The sequence below is a fragment of the Mytilus californianus genome, unplaced genomic scaffold (assembly GCF_021869535.1).
Source record: "Mytilus californianus isolate M0D057914Y unplaced genomic scaffold, xbMytCali1.0.p SCAF_2, whole genome shotgun sequence".
Taxonomy (NCBI): Eukaryota; Metazoa; Mollusca; class Bivalvia; order Mytilida; family Mytilidae; genus Mytilus; species Mytilus californianus.
Window position 1 is genome coordinate 43,191,508 of NW_026262668.1, and position 21,045 is coordinate 43,212,552.

Sequence of the window (21,045 nt, forward strand, 5' to 3'; positions counted from 1 at the left end):
TTGGTGTTGAAAGCTGGTCTTTGATAGTCTTCGTAAAATTTAAAGCTTGACTTGTTGTCTAGACACTTGACTGGTGGTGTTAAAGACTATGATGACTTCTAGATGTCGTTTGTTGGTTTTTTGTTGTTGTCTTATACTCAACATCTCCTTTCATTTTACTTTAGCTAGCATTGTTATTTGAAAACTTAATCTGGTTTACACACATATTTGCAATTTTGTTTAAATTCGAAAGAAGGAGATGTGGCATAATTTTCTATAGAGACAATTTGTTAACATTTGAGTGTCTTTTTTCTTCAAAAAAATCAAATAAAACGTATTAAAGATTAACAAAACAGAGGCAGAAGATACCAACTTTATAAGTTGAAAACAAACTGATAACGTCATGGCAACATGATTAAAGTGAGACATCAGGAATTCTACAATTCATCTGATAATGACAACATTCTTCGTAACCGATGAGGAAAAAATGAAAACAAATCACCAGATTTATTTTTCTAATGTGCATTATAAAGACTTGGATAGATTTCCGTGCCTCATATAATTTATACAATTAAGTCTGTTGACAAAATTAATATGACATACGTTATGCACTGTAATATTTTCTTTCTTTTGCAAAAGTGAATGTCTTATTAAAATTGTACATTTGTTTGAGTTTTAATTTATATGTGCATAAGAAATAATAAATAAAAATTCTCAATAAGGTCTTGGTCTCCGCGTGAAAAAAGAAGTCAATTTCGACGTCTCAATTATATCAACTAACGTCAATATTAAATGCATTGTAAACACACCTGGTGAAAGTATTTTTAAATTCAGTTAAAGAAAAGACCACAATAGGTACACTGACTAATTTCTGTCAAAACTTTCAAGTTCTTTAAAACTATTGTATCACATTCAAACAATTATTACCCCACAAGTATATGTTTTGCCCGTTATGTGGTATAACTTACAGGGTAAATACAAGTGTATCTCTTAATATCAGCCTTATCTTTGATCTTAAATCGTGTCATTCTCGAAGTGTTTTTGGTACCGAGGCACCAATGAAATGGCAACCAGGAAGTTTGTGGATCTGCGTTTGATCAATTAACTGTTTGAATTAATTCTTTCTTAAGTTTTGTAAATACATATGATCGAAGCAGATAGCAAATACTTTGGTCGAAATTTAAAACTTGGATAATGTTGACATAATTCATAAGTCAGTCTTTTAAAAAAGCAATTTGTTCGTATTCTTATTGTTAAAAATAGCGCTCCTTTCTTCTTTGTTTGCTCATGCAGCATTTGCACAGTCATGTAGTTTTCAGCGAACGTATAATTTCAAGTTTGATTATTATACATGTAGTCCATAGTTAGTTATTATTTCATTCCGCGGTGTGGAATTAACGTAGCAATACAATGATTTAAGACCTACGTTGACTTTACAGATGACTTGAGTTCAAAATATGGTTATACATGACACTTTTCCAGCCAGCAGTGAAACCTATCTTGGGGGATGTCCTTTTGGCTTTCAAGGATGTATGAAAACGCTTCTATTTTCAGTCTGAATCATGGACGTTATATCCAATATCTCGTGTTTGATAAATATAGCTGACTTTTTACACTAATGAACCCTTTTAACCTGATGTGATGCACAATTTGGCTCCTGTTTAACACACTTTGTAGAACTTATTGGAATCATTGGAAGATTTGCTATCATTCGAAATATGTATGAACTAGTTTCCTCTGGACGTTTAGAAAACAACAATCAAAATAACTTTCTAGCATTTGTATAATTATTAGATATATTACAGGCATACTATATGACCCTTCATACTACAGGTTGCTTCCTGTTTATAGTTATCGTTTTGTCGTTCTTATCAATTATTTTTTTTCTGTAGATTGATTGGTGTATGCCTAACGTGCAGAGGCGAATATTACATGCATTTTTAGAATAAGATCATCATAATATGACCACGAACATGCTCTGTACTAGTCCGATACGCTGAGCTGAGTTTTTATTGCACACTTTAACACAAGTTAACAATCCGCAGAAAAAACATATCCAAATGTATTAGCTAAATCAAAGCAAAATGGATGACATACAAGTAAATCATAATTATGAAATTTTCTCCATAATACAACATCTTTATAGCGCGTCGGGCATAGTGCAAGGCGATTTGGTGCCACGATATCCCAGTAGCATGAGTTCAAATCCCGGCCAGGGAAGAACAAACAAATTGTGGAAACAGATCTAACATTGTTGGGCTGTTGTTTAGACGAATTATATATACAGAATGTATTTTCAGCCTTGTATCACCATCACTGCTGGTGATCCGATGGATAAAATCTGTTGCAGAGTCGTCACTGGTTCAGACGTACTTATATATATATATATTATATATGTACATGTATTATACATAATAATGATATGAATAATATGAGCATGCATGTAAAACGAACAAATTTATTGGATATTATACGAGTTATATACAAACAGAATAAAAATAAGAGGAAAACGTAAAGATTGAGAAATCATATTATTATTCTGTGAAGATTACTTTTTATTTTTATGATGATGTCGACGATGAGGATGGTCGATATCAGTACAATGTATCAATACCATTTTATTAAGGTACAAACAAACTGTTCGAACAATTAATAAAACCTTTAACATACCGGTATTTGAAAATTAGTAGATTTTTTTCATTCGAAAAGTTCAAAGTCTCCGCAAATCGGTGCATTTCTTTTGCGCGCATTACCATAACATTTTCGCATAAAATCATTACGTTTGCACGCAGCTTTTGATTACATTTGCGTGCATTCATTTTGCAGGTAAACACAGGTAAATTATACTTTTCTGTTTAAAAACGTAGCAAATCTGAATTTTAAAAGTTCCGATTTTACATGTCAGTACGTGTTAAATATTCTAAAATGCGTTCTGTCAACTTCTCTAGTCAACTTCTACTTGCATCTGATCTTGATACTATTAACTCTGCAATATTCGCAATTAAGTTATATGTATGCCTTACGCTATTATTGGATTTCTCATGATCACTTAATATATTTTTTTAGAATTCGATATGAAAAAATATATAAATTGAAATGATAAATATGTTCAAAACTAATAACTAACGACATATTTACTATTAATTATCTTTATATTTACCTGTATTGCCTGTAAAATGAATGCGCGCAAATGTAATAAAAGCTGCGCGCAAACGTAAGAAAAATTATCCCCAAATGCGCGCAAATGTAATGCGCCCCCACATATTAACAGTTTAGTATTTAAAACAAAGCTAATTAAGGGTACATGTACATGTAATGTATTTTCAGCAAACGAAAAAGAAATAATGAACATCCTCAATATCTGACCCACACTGACGGGAAGGATCCAGTATAATGTTAACTATGAAAAGGTTATAGTTTTAGAATGAAGCGCGACATTGCAGTTGAGTTAAAATAGTATTTATTGATCTTTGATAGTCCTTTATATATCAATTCATTAGTTTTCTGGACTCGGTCTGTTTAAATTTTTGACATACTTTATATTCACCTGTCTATTGTTGAAGACCGTATGTCGATATTCTAAACTCTTTGCGGTCCACGTTTTAGTAATGTTGATTTCGTGGAACAGCTAATATAACAGTTGGAAATATCCAAAATAACAATTAAAAATGATGAAAAGTATATACACATTGTCGGAAAATTCATGATAAATCATACAGAAAAACATTAAATATAATAAATAATGCAAGAGTTACAACATAATATCAACAAATCTGCAGGTGGTTGGAAATACCAGTACTCATTCATATGGAAATTTAGCCCCACATATTAAAATACATGTTTTCGTTTGCATGTCAATAGATTCTGCTCTAATGCACAGCAGTTAGCATGACTATTTATTACGAACCAATGATTATAAGATCATTGCGACTCCACCAAAACTTTACTGTGCCGTGAAATTGCTATTTCGAATTAGAATAAGTGAAATTCAATTATTTCAAAAAGTACCGTTGCCTCATACCTACGAAACTTATTTTAATGACTTCTCATCATTTATTTTATTCTTGCTTTTAAAAGACGGATCTCTGTTGTTGCACAGAAACATTATTCATGGGCATGTAAATGACTTCCTCATTTAAGGATAGAGACATACAGGAAATCCCGTAACACTGCCATAATTAGACCAACTGAGATTTGTATTTAGTCGAATTTAAGTGGGTTTTTTGTTATTTGGAAAATTTGCAGTTGTTATTACTGGCTGATCTTTGGTAGTTTGATTATTTTTTTCCTTATTTTTTTTTTAGAATTGGCACGATTTATCGTTGCCTTTTATAACTTACTATACGATATGGTTTTCGTTTTGTTGAAGGCCGTACGATGACCTGGAAAGGTTCCTATCTTTGCCTTTGGTCTGTGGATAGTTGTCTCAATGACAATCAAACCACATCTCTTTATTCTAATCATGTTAGATGTCCACTAGTATACAAAAGAATGTTCAGAATATTAAAAGTTTGGTTAAAAATCATCTCTTCCGAAAACTATATATTTAAAACTGTTTTATACTTTGAAAACCTGGTTAATGAGTTTTGGTATAACCAAATTAATATCTATTTTGAAGGGTTCTTCAAAATTTTGCAATTATTTTTTTTTTTTTACCAAGCAAATTAAGAGCTTTTACGTTTCTCTTGAATTCCAGATAATTCACTGAACCTGTATCATGAATGCTATTGAAGATGACTTAATATCCGAAATATACTGGCATGCAATAACATGAACAATTAATACAACCATATTGTTGGATGACACCACCTGCTTTGAATTCGTTAATATTTTTATTGTGAAAACCGTAAAACGAAACTCTCTTAATTGTATAACTTTCTGGAAAAGGCTTCAGTATTCCCAGTAAGGTGTTGTTATCATAAAGTTTAATTTATCCGACCTGAACTGATTCCGTGTAATGCTATCAATGATTTAGCAGAATACATTACTGATCAAATACGTCTATGTAAAAATATTTTTCAAAGTCACGTTTGCGATTACATAATTTGATTTTTCACTTCCTGATTTTGATGTGAATTGTTGTAGACGCGTTTTGTCATAAATATCAGGATTGAATGACACATTCTATCAGGGTACGTTAAAAACAATCGTCTTTAATTCTTCATTTTCTCCCCGTTTTATGTTGGAAACATTTATTGAATTCATTTTTTTTCTTATTTTTGCTGGGTATTATTTAAAAAAAAAACCTAAAGTGGACTGACTGCCTTAGCGTCATCTCCTAATGGCTGATCCGGTGCCTATCTATAAAAATGTCCAGAATTTAATTTAAAAATGACTTAACGACACTGGCTTCCTTAAATGTGTTGACTTTAAAACAATTTTTATATAAAAGAATAAATTAAGTAATTAAATTTTCAAATGTGGGTTATTCGATTTGTTAGAAATGAATGCTTCGAATCCGAGAAGCTAAAATGGTCGTGAATAAGTCATCATATAAAAGAATAATGATGCATTTAAAAAAGTTAAGTAACCAGTAAAGTATTTCACTCAATGTCATATCTAGATTTCAGTCATGAAATAAAGTTAACGGATCATGGTACACAAAATTGTATTTACGGTAATTTGTATGAGAATGAACGCATTAAGTATTTGAAGGTAGGTACGTACAGCTGTCCTCTTCAATATTTAAAGCCTCTTTTTCATTTATTTTTGTCGAAAAAATTTTAAGATGAAATTGCGTATTTTATTTTATTTGCTCTTTGAAGTGTGAATTGCATGCAATCAATTTCCATGTTACAAATAAGAATTTTAAATAAAGATTATTATTGTTTCAATCAAGAGAATTTGCTATCGATGATTTGTTATCAATTGTCGCCTGTTTATTTTAATGTATGAATTTTCCATTGAAAGTTCGGGCCATGACCTGCTGTGAACATAATTTGTTTACTTTTATTCAATAGTCATGCTGTTCGGAAAGCTTTTATGAGCAAACTTGAACTTTTTACTCCACTTGATTTGGACGTCCTCGTCACATATTCACGTTTCCCAGTCATTCTACATTAACCAATCAACATGAAGTACGTTCAAACAACTGTACAAAGACGACAAAACGGTAGTGTGGTACGTTGACATTGTCGATATCTGATTGATTAATCTAGTAAATCTATTGTGTTCTGCTGACAAGCCAAGCAGTAAACCAGTTCGGTAATGTGATCTGATTCTTTGATCTTGGCGATATTGCAAGTTACTATTACCATTAAATGTAGGCTATATTCACAAGAGAAATTGATATTGCTACTTAATTGGGAAGGTTGTCGCTGACCTTTCCTTTAACTTATTGTTCCGATCATTTTGGTTGTTCTGTTTAGGACTTTTTTGGTTTTGTTGCTGTTAATTGTTGTATGTATTTGGTGTTCCAATCTTTTTATCTCTGGCGTATCTCGTGAAGGTCTTTTTCATGATTGGTCACTCGAAATGGGCGATGTTGTATTTTGCATGTAGTTACATGGTACTGATCGATCCGTTGACCTGGTAAAATATTTTGTAGAGATAAATTTGTATAGAAAGAAAAACAGGCATCAATTAAATAAGATAATTTATTAAATAAAAAATACACAAGAACAACAGGAATTATCGTAAATATATGGAAATTACAATAGACCACAGCAACCACCAATACGTCTTCTCCGAGAAATCAGATGTCCCATCAATACAAGCAACCACGATAGTCTGACTTGATGCAGTTACAAAATGTGTAGATTTTAAACTAGTTTGTTTTACATATGCACAAACCTCCCGACCTATTTAGACCATCATAAAAGTAAAATACACAATAAAAAACCTTCACAGTCCAGCTACCAACAGAATGAAGACTCAACTTGAACAAGGAAATTAAAAACAGGAGCATAATTTTGAAAGCAGGGTAAAATGTAATCGTTACTTCAGGAATCTGATAAGGTAGTCATAGCTGTTGGTTGAATACTGCCCCAAAAGAAAGCATAAGGTGCATGTTAAGCAAATCCGTATTAGCTACTAATCTGAGGCATCATTTTTATGTTGTTTTATAAAACGAAAAGGATTGAATATATTCTGAAATATATTTTTATTGGCTGCTTTAATAAAATAAAGTCAATTACTTTCGTTGAACAATTAGCTTGGTAACTGCGAATGCCAATTTGAAAAACGTGTTTTTTAAAGTGGATATTATAAAGAAATTACCTCCCAAAAAATGTATTTTCAACGAATTTATTTTCATATACGTTGTAACATTAATCTAGTGAGATGAACCCGGCACTTGCTTGCTCGATTAAAAACAAAAAACTAATCATTAGAATCGCATAAAATCATTCAACATAATAACTTTTTTTAAAGTACTACTACATGCTTAGTAGAAAATTTCAATATTTATCAGTAAAAGAAGATATTCTAGAAATAATTCTTTTCTGTACTCCTTTAGTTTAGTACATGTCATGATAAATTGAAATTCATCTTCAACCCTTGAATCACATAACTAACAAAATCCTCTCCCCTGCAGGCATGAATTCATGATTATACATTCACAGGGAAAGTTGGCTGTTCTGTCGTGTCATGTTTTGTTTAGTTCTATGCTCCCACTTGTTTTATGTAGTTGACTTCCTTAACATTCGGTACCTGATGAAGTTTATTTGACTAAAACTCGTTTTGTGCGTACTGTAATCAGTATCATACGTTTATTGATCTAGTACGACCGCTGCTGATGGACCGTCAATCTCTTAAGAGAATCATTCAACCAGTAGCCAGTGGTTCGGAACTGACAAAATATTCATGATAATTGTCATGCACACATAAATGATAACGTTTCAACTGAAAATATTGATAGAATGCATGAAAACTAAAACCTAACACTCCCTCATGGAATAGTTGAATCACAGGTAAGAAGAATTTGACTAAATAAGTAACACACCCGTTATCGATTGCAGTACATGAGTAGTATCCGTCTCCCTCCATTTATCCGTGTTTGTGTAAATGGTTCGTTTTTTTTATATTTTTCATTTCGAATTTAAAAGTAAAAAGATACCAGGAAAGGGGGATAAACCAAAAATACAATTCACAAATAACTACAAAATTCAGATAACTGAAAAGTAGGCAACAATGTACACAAAACGGTTATACAGGACTCACAATTAGGAGGAACAAGTGATCAGTATGCTGGAGTTTCTTATTGACAACATATGTGTTGAATTTGGAGGTAGACTTTCTCAACAAATTGTCGGCATTCCTATGGGAATGAACTGTGCGCCTCTCCTTGTCGACCTCTTCTAGTTTTCATATGAGTCGGAGTTCCTTCAGAGTTCAGACACTTGTCAAAAACAAGAAGATCAAAGAAGCCAGATCATTTAATTTCGCATTCATATATATATTGATGATGTTCTTTCCATTAATAATCCAAACTTTTCTGATTGGGTTCCATTAATATATCCTCCAGAAATAGAAATTAACGAAACAACAGACACGGCTTCCTTCGCCTCATTTTTAGACTTACACCTCGAATTTGACATAAGTGGTCATCTCAAGACCAGAATCTATGACAAACGAGACGATTTTAATTTTGAAATATCTATTTCCCTCACCTTAATAGCAATATATCATTTAACCTGCATATGGGATATATATTTCCCAACTCATTCGGTATTCAAGAGCTTGCAGCTATTACTCAGACTAAAACGTCACCAGTGTCTGAGCAGAAAGTTGATGAACCAGGCTTATGTCAAAGAACGTCTCGTCCTTTTTAAAAAAAAGTTCATCGGAAGATACCAATTTGAGACCTTGTTGATAAATATTCCATATCAATTTCACAAATAATACATGATGGTCTTCACGTATAGATTCTAAGTACTGACGTTATTTATTATCTTAATTACGTGTTAGAGTGTTCTTTTATTCGTCTTTGTAAATTATTAACCTTTACTGTTTAGTCCATCTTTAGTAATATCCTTTTGGTGTGGCTCGGTACTTAAACATCCCGCCATTGTGTTATTGTATTATTTACCTATTATGTCTGTTTGTTTTGTTCACACATTGTTGTCAATATAATGTAACTTTATGCGACTGTCATACAAGTGAGAAGTTTAGCTAGCTATAAAACATTTTTAATCCACTATTTTCTACATAAGGAAATGATTGTAGCAAGTCAGGAATATGAGAGTTGTTTTCCGTTCGTTTGATGTGTTTGAGCTTTTGATTTTGCCATTTGATGAGGGACTTTCTGTTTTGAATTTTCCTTGGAGTTCCGTATTTTTGTTATTTTACTTTTTACAGCAATGACATTGTAACTGGACTTACAAGTACATCAATGACCTTGTAACTGGACTTACAAGTACATCGATGCCATTGTAATTTGACTTACAAGTACAGCAATGATATTGTAATTGGAATCACAAGTACATCAATGACATTGTAATTGCACCCACAAGTACTGCAATGACATTGTAACTGGAATCACAAGTACAGCAATGATATTATTAATGTAGTAAGTTTGAAGAAAGGCCAATTTTCTTGTATTTATTTCACATCAGGGTCATTTTCAAAGAATTTTTTCAATCACAGAATCACCGCCCAAAGTCTGTATTTTATGGTTTTAACAATATTATGGCTAATTCTAAACAGATCGTCTAACTATAAACGCATAAAGATAGCAGCCCAAGACTGCAATATTGAGAGATTTTGGAAAAGTTTTAGTAGACATCCCAAAAATGTATAAGAAAGACAGCGATAACCAAACCCAAAATTATGTTGGATGTATAGCTATGTATTGTCTTTCGGATAGTTTATTCATTTTAGCTAGTCATATCCTTCAATGCAAAATTTGACAAAAACAGTAAAATTAGCAATTTCTTATTAAAATGCATTCAAACGCAACATGAAGCAATGAATAACCTTTTGATTTTTACGGAGAAACAATATTTTAAGACTTTTCAAGTAGGGTTTGTTGAACCTACGAATGAAACAAATGCAGGAGAAATTGGCCCTACTCTTTTCTAATCTAACAAAATTTCAGTTGATAAATATAAAAGAAATCGTGACATATAAGACTTTATTAGTGTTGTCAAATCGAACAGTTTTGCCGAACCAAGTATTCGGATAACCTTTCGGTCGATTAACCGGTTAACCGGTGGTTAAGTTGATGTTCAAAGGCCTTATCTATCATAGTACCCTGCACATGTACGTTTTTATGATGCGATAAATTGAAGTTTATCGTTGGGCATTATAAGGCTTGGCTTTGAGCATTCCTGGTGAAGTTTTACTTTTAAAAATCCAACACTACCGTATCTACTATTACGTTTGTAATAACTTCAGATTGAGAAATTGAAAATCTTCTTGATCTCGTCGAATTGACAAGGTCTGAAACCGTTGATTGTTTCATTTTCTCTAATGTCGCTGAAAATAGAATGGAGTGTTGCAATTTGAGATGATTAAGCGTATTACTCGAACCAACCTGTATATACATTCCATTCACGTTGATTTTCATTTCACCATTTTTGAGTCGGCATTTCGTTTAAAGTATGACAAAGCCTTGGACGATGGAGGTGGCATATTTAGATGTAGGTCTACCCAATATGTAATCAAAAACGAAAAAAATTAAGTAAATCGTAGAATTTAATCGGCCTACAACCCAAAATACATGTATGCTTATTGTGTTTACTTAAGATCTTGCCCCGAGCTGAAAGACAAGTTGTCTTTGTGCTAATTGATTTTATGTTTTCAAAGTTAACAGCAGCAATAAAAAAAAACTGGACAATTGATCTGGCAAACTAATTACCACGACGATCATTTTAAAATTGAACAAAATTTATTGATGATTTCAATACACGTTTGTATCAAATCTATTGAAATTGAAAAAAGGTCCGGTTAACCGGTTAGCGTTTTTGGTATTCGATATTCGGTCCTTCCGAACAGTTGACAACACTAGACTTTATATATGACTCGGCTAAATTTTGAAATGAGATAATGATGAATATGATATGTTATGTTCGAGGATTTTGAAGGTTGCATTCCATGGACGTGATCTAATTACATTACATTCAAGCTACACTTTTTTTGAAAAATTATTTATACACGATAGAAAGAATAATCTATATGATTTTACACATTTTGTAGTTTTGACATTTTGACATTGATAACTTGCATAAATGTAGATTACCAGTATTATTGCAAACAAATGAAAGATGTGTGTACATGAATATACAAGTATTTACCTATTTCATATAATCGTTCTAATTTTAGCATTCTGAATTGCATAATTACGTAACTGGATATTTGTCCATGTTCGGTTATACTTTTTGATCCATTTTGGTTTGATCGGCACTTCGACGTAAATAAGACATTTATTGTCGAAATGAGCATCTGGTGCGGTAATATTGGTACCGTTAATGTTATTACAAGCGATAAATAAGAGGTTTTATAGAAAAAAAAGGATATTGGGTATCCATCCATGACACAAAATCAGTACATGCACACCAAAAAAACACAAAAAGCAAAGGAACAGCGCTTTTATTGCTGTTATTCATCACAATGTCACAGTGAGGTCTTAAGACGGAGCAAAAACACTATTGTCATTTCAATATGATTGAACTTATATGTGGCTTTGGGGTAAAGCATGATAACATGAAAAAGATGAATATTATCATTAAAATGACAACAATATGCATTGCAAATCTATACATGTACCGGTATACTAGTATATTCTATAGATCTATCCTTTAATAGAAAAGGAAATGGGGTATCCATCACTGACACAAAATCAGTACATGCACAGCAAAAACACACAAAAACAAAAAGGAACAGCGCTTTTATTGCTGTTCTTCATCTCAAAGTCACAATGAGGCCTTCAACACGGAAAAAAAACTCACCTCACTGCAAGTTTAAGACGGCCCTTAGCACCGGTTTGAGCAGATTTTTTTTGTAAATTGATTCGGAAAGACTTTGTGAAATATAACACCACCAAATCGGACCCGAGAACATTATGGAAAGCAGTACATATGTTAGATTGTGTCGATCGTACCGAGGCTATACCATGAGTTGAAGTTCTATTTATATATATATACTGCATGTCACTAGATATTAATTCGTTTATTTCTATTTTCCAGTGTAAACTTTCCTTCCATGGACAGCTAACTTGCATCCCCTGAGTTGCTTCATGATCAATAACCGATAAATATTATTAATATATACATGTATGTTTGAATTTTTGGTTTCACATGCTAGCTGTGGTCTTTTTTTATAATAAAAAAAATGAAATTTGACAGAGAAGTTCCTAGATCTGATTTCAAATATTTACAGATTTTGATTTTCTGAAATTGACATAAGAATTAATAAGATATATTTCTTCGTATTGAGTCCTGCAGATATTCATTTGAAAAATTGTGTTTCCAATTTTATCTATATCAATTTCAAGTAAGATTTGTATTCGAAAGGAAGAAATATTACGAATGATTTACACTTACAAACAACTTTCCTATTGAAATAGTCAGAGATTAGCATTCTACATAAAGGTATAACGCTATGACGTTGTGGTAATTTTTCGTGATGGTTTCCTTTTATTCATATATGTAAAAAAAAAAATATAAAAAATATATATGTATACATAAGACTTTATGACAAACGTGACAATATCAGTTTGCGAATTTTCCTGCACCATACCTTCATTACATTCATGTGATATGTGTACATATCATAGCAAGTCCACTGTCCAAGAGCTTCTGTCCAATACAGCGACTTTCTTGGAAAACACAAACTCCGTCACAACTGCTCAAACACAGTCCAGTATTTTTGGTGATTCTTGTTATCATTTTTATGTATTATTGATTCATGTTTATTGGATTTTTATGGTTGCTTCAATGTTGATTGTCTTTTAAAAAATGAAGTGATATTAATGAATAACTGAATAATAGATTGATAGATTGATATCTCATATGTTATTTTAAAATAATAATTATAATCAGATATATTCTTTATGTTTAAAATTACATATTTACAAGGGATTTTACGTAAATTTTATCATGATTGAACCAATATGAAAAATAAGTAGATGTGGCGGAGTTAAATATGTTCAAGTCAGGAATACGACTGTCATAATCAATTTGTTGATAATCAGCAATGAAATATTTACAGCTTCCCGATTTTGTCCGTGATTTTTTTTGTCCTATATGCACCAAATAATCTAGTGCATAACTTATTTTTTCAGAATCAACAAAAAATTACACAGACAAAGGATCATATATCTTTTACTAAAGAATGTCTTCGTGATAAAGTACACGACGTTCTCATGTATTTCGAAGTAAAAGAAAAGGGACATTGATGGGAGATTTCTATTATAAGGTATAACATAGAGATTATAATCAATTTCTCACCTACTATAAAAGAAACGCCAATCCATTATTAAAGGACAGAAAACAGAATTATCTATGATTGACTGAAATAACAAGGTTGCAGTAAAATCGTAGACATAACGTGTGAGAGTACCAACATTGCACCTATTGACCGTTTTTTACCTTCGAACGTTTAAAGTTTCAATTCTGAGCTTATTTTGTAGATATATCCTTATTTACTTATTTGATTTTGAATTAATACTGAATCTAAGAAGAGAGGCGAAAGATACCAAAGGGACATTCAAACTCACAAGTCGAAAATAAACTGACAACGCCATGGCAAAAAAAAAAAGAAAAGAAAAAGACCATTTTTTAAATAGAAATTGAACACTATATATAATATAAAAAAGTAAAACAATAAAATCGGAGAACCTCAGTAATATTTTGATTTCCATGTTCAGTCGATATAAAATCAAACTAAAACACACTGAATTGGCTGCGCTGCATTCCGAAACGCCTTTTCTGAAATATTTTTCAAACGGAACACAATTTAAAAAACGGACAAAAAATATGGCAAGATCGTCTGAAACAATGCATTCGAAATGGGGATAAAAGTATAGCCGAACACGTCCTCTAGTTAACTTTGTACGAAGGAGTAAAGCCTTGTAATTTCAAAAATTACACAATTTATCAACTGGGAACTTACACTCAACTCAAGAATATGCGTTATATAAGGTGGCCGGATAAGGCCATTTCGCTTTTTTGCCTTTTCGCCTTTCATATTCTATAGGGAGAAAACGCACTCGTTTTCGCGTTTTTGCGTTTTTGCCTTCGCGTTTTCGCCTTCGCTAAGACGCGAAAACGAGAAATGGCCACCATAGCAATAGCCTTTCATTATATATCAAAGGAAGAAATATAATTGCTTTACAGCAAACGTATATTTGGTAAAACAAAAACAAAAAGAATACATTTAAAGCTTACGATGTTAGTCAGTAAATTTGATCGTCCCATAAGTTCGTCAATTTAACGTTCAACGAACTTGATTATCGTACAAACAAAGTTACGGGTACCTGAATGATATTGTCGTTGTTGTAACAGTACAAAATTTTAACAGTTTATCAAAAAGAAAATATACGGTTTCTAATTTATGTTGTTTTTTTTTTCAGGATCGGATCCAAGTATGGAGTCTGATGTCTTTATTTTTGTTTTTAACAATTTTCGTTTCTGAAGGTAATTATATAACACGAAAGAGAATAATAATCCATTATGAGTATTTCAAAGTCTTATATTAACAGTAAGTGTTCAATTCAAACAGATATTGATTTTAAATTGGCTGCTGTATTTTCAGATTCAAAATGTTAATAACATATATGTTTTGTTTCAAAGATTCTGTAAATTAAAGAATTGATAGTGTTTTTAAAACAAATATTCGAAATAATTTAAGTGACGAGTTATATGTTTAGCAAAATGCGCCTCTGACCTCCATACATAATGTGATTGATCACTTGCTTTCATTTTGAATGAATTAAAAAAAAAACAGCATTTAATTCTGTAATAAGATGCACAACGATCTGAACTAATAAATTAATAATTTAAAGGACGGTATGTTTTATACAGACAGAGACCGCCTCGGTGGTCTCGTGGTTGCGTGCTCGCCTCGAGTTCAGGAGGTCGTGGGTTCGAAACAAGGCCAAATCAAACCACATATTTTTAAATTGGTATTTGTTGCTCATGACTTACTCATTTAAGCACGCTCCATTAAGGAGTAAGAGCAAGGAACGATTGGCTTGGAGGCAAAAAAATGAGTCCGGGTAGGGTAACAAAAAGTCAATTAGACATATAATTATTTACCATTCATCTCACGGAAAGTTAAAATTTTATAGATAGTTAACACTACAGTACAACCTTTTTTAATGAGCCAATTCCATACCGTACGGTCAGTTTTGTATGCGTTTTTAATTTATTTTTCATGAATTGTTTCTTTTTCTCGTTTTAAAATTTAACAACAATTAACAAGAACTCTCTTCTTTTCACAGCACATAATACCAGTACAACAAAAAAAATAACTACCACCACTACGACAGGAGAAAACACTACTTCACCAGAAGCAGTCACAACAACAATAGAACAAATAACGTCAACTGATGCTCCTACTACCACTGCATACCAAACGAGCACTTCTGAAGCCATTTCAACAACTACAGAACAATCAACAACAGGAGTACTAACTACGACGGTAGAGGCCACTGCTACCCCAGAAGCAGTCACAACAACAATAGAACAAACGACTTCAACTGAAACTCCTACTTCAACTGTAGAGCAAGCTACTACGTCTGAAGCGCTTTCAACAACTGCAGAACAAACAACAACAGAAGCGCCAACTACGTCGATAGAGAAAACTTCTACAACGGAAGCAGTAACAACTACTGTAGAACAAACAACGTTAACTGAAGCTCCAACAACCACTGCAGAGCAAACAACCACTTCTGGAATTCTCTCAACAACTGCAGATCAGACGAGAACAGGGGCACAAACTACGACAGAACAGGCCACTGCTACAACAGAAGTGGTCACAACAACAGTAGAACAAACAACGTCAACTGAAGCTCCTACTACCACTGAAGAGCAAACTACTTCTTCTGAAGCCCTTTCAACAACTGCAGAACAAACTACAACAAGTAAACAAACTACGACGGAACAGGCCACTACTATATCGGAAGCAGATACAACAACAGTAGAAAAAACAACATCAACTGATGCTCCTTCTACCACTGCATACAAAACAAGCACTTCTGAAGCCATTTCAACAACTGCAGAACAAACAACAACAGGAGTACCAACTACGACGGCAGAGGCCACTACTTCCCCAGAAGCAGTCACAACAACAATAGAACAAACAACGTCAACTGAAGATCCTACTACCACTGTATATCAAACGAGCACTTCTGAAGCCATTTCAACAACTGCAGAACAATCAACAACAGGAGTACCAACTACGTCGATAGAGACAACTTTTACAACGGAAGCAGTAACAACAACAGTAGAAAAAACAACATCAACTGATGCTCCTACTACCACTGCATATCAAACGAGCACTTCTGAAGCGCTTTCTTCAACTGCAAAACAAACAACAACAGGAGTACAAACTACGACAGTAAAGACCACTACTACCCCAGAAGCAGTCACAACAACAATAGAACAAACGACTTCAACTGAAACTCCTACTACTACTGTAGAGCAAGCTACTACTTCTGAAGCGCTTTCAACAACTGCAGAACAAACAACAACAGGAACGCCAACTACGACGAAAGAGGCAACTTCTACAACGGAAGCAGTAACAACAACGTCGGAAGCAGATACAACTACAATAGAACAAACAACGTCAACCGATGCTCCTACTACCACTGCATACAAAACAAGCACTTCTGAAGGCATTTCAACAACTGCAGAACAAACAACAACAGGAGTACCAACTACGACGGTAGAGGCCACTACTACCCAAGATGCAGTCACAACAACGATTAAACAAACAATGTCAACTGATGCTTCTACTACCACTGCATATCAAACGAGCACTGCTGAAGCGCTTTCTACAACTGCAGAACAAACAACAACAGGAGTACCAACTACGACGGTAGAGGCCACTACTACCCCAGAAGCAGTCACAACAACAATAGAACAAACGACTTCAACTGAAACTCCTACTACAACTTTTGAGCAATCTACTACGTCTGAAGCGCTTTCAACAACTGCAGAACTAACAACAACAGGAGCGCCAACTACGACAATAGAGACAACTTCTACAACGGAAGAAGTAACAACCACTGTAGTACAAACAACGTCAACTAAAGCTCCAACAACCACTGCAGAGCAAACAAAAACTTCTGAAATTCTCTCAACAACTGCAGATCAGACGACAACAGGGGCACAAACTACGACAGAACAGGCCACTGCTACAACAGAAGTGGCCACAACAACAGTAGAACAAACAACGTCAACTGAAGATCATTCTACCACTGTATATCAAACGAGCACTTCTGACGCCATTTCAACAACTGCAGAACAATCAACAACAGGAGTACCAACTACGTCGATAGAGACAACTTTTACAACGGAAGCAGTAACAACTACTGTAGAACAAACAAGGTCAACTGAAGCTCCAACAACCACTGCAGGGCAAACAACAACTTCTGGAATTCTCTCAACAACTGCAGATCAGACGACAACAGGAGCACAAACTACGACAGAACAGGCCACTGCTACAACAGAAGTGGTCACAACAACAGTAGAACAAACAACGTCAACTGAAGCTCCTACTACCACTGAAGAGCAAACTACTTCTGCTGAAGCCCTTTCAACAACTGCAGAACAAACTACAACACGGGCACAAACAACGACGGAACAGGCCACTACTACCTCGGAAGCAGATACAACAACAGTAGAAAAAACAACATCAACTGATGATCCTATTACCACTGCATACAAAACGAGCACTTCTGAAGCCATTTCAACAACTGCAGAACAAACAACAACAGGAGTACCAACTACGACGGTAAAGGCCACTACTTCCCCAGAAGCAGTCACAACAACATTAGAACAAACAACGTCAACTGATGCTCCTACTACCACTGCATATCAAACGAGCACTTCTGAAGCGCTTTCTTCAACTGCAGAACAAACAACAACAGGAGTACAAACTACGACAGTAAAGACCACTACTACCCCAGAGGCAGTCACAACAACAATAGAACAAACGACTTCAACTGAAACTCCTACTACCACTGTAGAGCAAGCTACTACTTCTGAAGCGCTTTCAACAACTGCAGAACAAACAACAACAGGAACGCCAACTACGACGAAAGAGGCAACTTCTACAACGGAAGCAGTAACAACAACGTCGGAAGCAGATACAACTACAATAGAACAAACAACGTCAACTGATGCTCCTACTACCACTGCATACAAAACAAGCACTTCTGAAGGCATTTCAACGACTGCAGAACAAACAACAACAGGAGTACCAACTACGACGGTAGAGGCCACTACTACCCAAGATGCAGTCACAACAACGATTAAACAAACAATGTCAACTGATGCTCCTACTACCACTGCATATCAAACGAGCACTGCTGAAGCGCTTTCTACAACTGCAGAACAAACAACAACAGGAACGCCAGCTACGACGGTAGAGACCACTACTACCCCAGAAGCAGTCACAACAACAATAGAACAAACGACTTCAACTGCAACTACTACTTCAACTGTAGAGCAATCTACTACGTCTGAAGCTCTTTCAACAACTGGAGAACAAACAACAACAGGAGCGCCAACTACGACAATAGAGACAACTTCTACAACGGAAGAAGTAACAACCACTGTAGAACAAACAACGTCAACTGAAACTCCAACAACCACTGCAGAGCAAACAACATCTTCTGAAATTCTCTCAACAACTGAAGATCAGACGACAACAGAGGCACAAACTACGACAGAACAGGCCACTGCTACAACAGAAGTGGTCACAACAACAGTAGAACAAACAACGTCAACTGAAGCTCCTACTACCACTGAAGAGCAAACTACTTCTCCTGAAGCCCTTTCAACAACTGCAGAAAAAACAACAACACGGACACAAACAACGACGGAACAGGCCACTACTACCTCGGAAGCAGATACAACAACAGTAGAAAAAACAACATCAACTGAAGATCCTACTACCACTGTATATCAAACGAGCACTTCTGAAGTCATTTCAACAACTGCAGAACAATCAACAACAGGAGTACCAACTACGTCGATAGAGACAACTTTTACAACGGAAGCAGTAACAACTACTGTAGAACAAACAAGGTCAACTGAAGCTCCAACAACCACTGCAGGGCAAACAACAACTTCTGGAATTCTCTCAACAACTGCAGATGAGACGACAACAGGGGCAGAAACTACGACAGAACAGGCCACTGCTACAACAGAAGTGGCCACAACAACAGTAGAACAAACAACGTCAACTGAAGATCCTACTACCACTGTATATCAAACGAGCACTTCTGAAGCCATTTCAACAACTGCAGAACAATCAACAACAGGAGTACCAACTACGTCGATAGAGACAACTTTTACAACGGAAGCAGTAACAACTACTGTAGAACAAACAAGGTCAACTGAAGCTCCAACAACCACTGCAGGGCAAACAACAACTTCTGGAATTCGCTCAACAACTGCAGATCAGACGACAACAGGGGCACAAACTACGACAGAACAGTCCACTGCTACAACAGAAGTGGTCACAACAACAGTAGAACAAACAACGTCAACTGAAGCTCCTACTACCACTGAAGAGCAAACTACTTCTGCTGAAGCCCTTTCAACAACTGCAGAACAAACTACAACACGGACACAAACAACGACGGAACAGGCCACTACTACCTCGGAAGCAGATACAACAACAGTAGAAAAAACAACATCAACTGAAGATCCTACTACCACTGTATATCAAACGAGCACTTCTGAAGTCATTTCAACAACTGCAGAACAATCAACAACAGGAGTACCAACTACGTCGATAGAGACAACTTTTACAACGGAAGCAGTAACAACTACTGTAGAACAAACAACGTCAACTGAAGCTCCAACAACCACTGCAGGGCAAACAACAACTTCTGGAATTCTCTCAACAACTGCAGATGAGACGACAACAGGGGCAGAAACTACGACAGAACAGGCCACTGCTACAACAGAAGTGGCCACAACAACAGTAGAACAAACAACGTCAACTGAAGATCCTACTACCACTGTATATCAAACGAGCACTTCTGAAGCCATTTCAACAACTGCAGAACAATCAACAACAGGAGTACCAACTACGTCGATAGAGACAACTTTTACAACGGAAGCAGTAACAACTACTGTAGAACAAACAAGGTCAACTGAAGCTCCAACAACCACTGCAGGGCAAACAACAACTTCTGAAATTCGCTCAACAACTGCAGATCAGACGACAACAGGGGCACAAACTACGACAGAACAGTCCACTGCTACAACAGAAGTGGTCACAACAACAGTAGAACAAACAACGTCAACTGAAGATCCTACTACCACTGTATATCAAACGAGCACTTCTGAAGTCATTTCAACAACTGCAGAACAATCAACAACAGGAGTACCAACTACGTCGATAGAGACAACTTTTACAACGGAAGCAGTAACAACTACTGTAGAACAAACAACGTCAACTGAAGCTCCAACAACCACTGCAGGGCAAACAACAACTTCTGGAATTCTCTCAACAACTGCACATCAGACGACAACAGGGGCACAAACTACGACAGAACAGGCCACTGCTACAACAGAAGTGGCCACAACAACAGTAGAACAAACAACGTCAACTGAAGATCCTACTACCACTGTATATCAAACGAGCACTTCTGAAGCCATTTCAACAACTGCAGAACAATCAACAACAGGAGTACCAACTACGTCGATAGAGACAACTTTTACAACGGAAGCAGTAACAACTACTGTAGAACAAACAAGGTCAACTGAAGCTCCAACAACCACTGCAGGGCAAACAACAACTTCTGGAATTCGCTCAACAACTGCAGATCAGACGACAACAGGGGCACAAACTACGACAGAACAGTCCACTGCTACAACAGAAGTGGTCACAACAACAGTAGAACAAACAACGTCAACTGAAGCTCCTACTACCACTGAAGAGCAA

At 35.1% G+C, this 21,045-nt stretch overlaps 1 protein-coding gene across 1 annotated transcript in view; it reads left to right on the forward strand.

The window, feature by feature from the left end:
* The window catches only part of LOC127728000 (mucin-16-like), a 295,239-nt gene that overhangs the window by 57,829 nt on the left and 216,365 nt on the right, over positions 1 to 21,045 (forward strand). The window contains exons 2-6 of the mRNA XM_052235153.1: positions 13,202 to 13,335; positions 14,492 to 14,555; positions 15,362 to 15,920; positions 17,472 to 18,869; positions 19,482 to 19,634. Of these exons, the coding sequence (XP_052091113.1) occupies positions 13,315 to 13,335; positions 14,492 to 14,555; positions 15,362 to 15,920; positions 17,472 to 18,869; positions 19,482 to 19,634 (2,195 nt within the window). The 5' untranslated portion in view covers positions 13,202 to 13,314. The remainder of the gene's footprint in view (positions 1 to 13,201; positions 13,336 to 14,491; positions 14,556 to 15,361; positions 15,921 to 17,471; positions 18,870 to 19,481; positions 19,635 to 21,045) is intronic.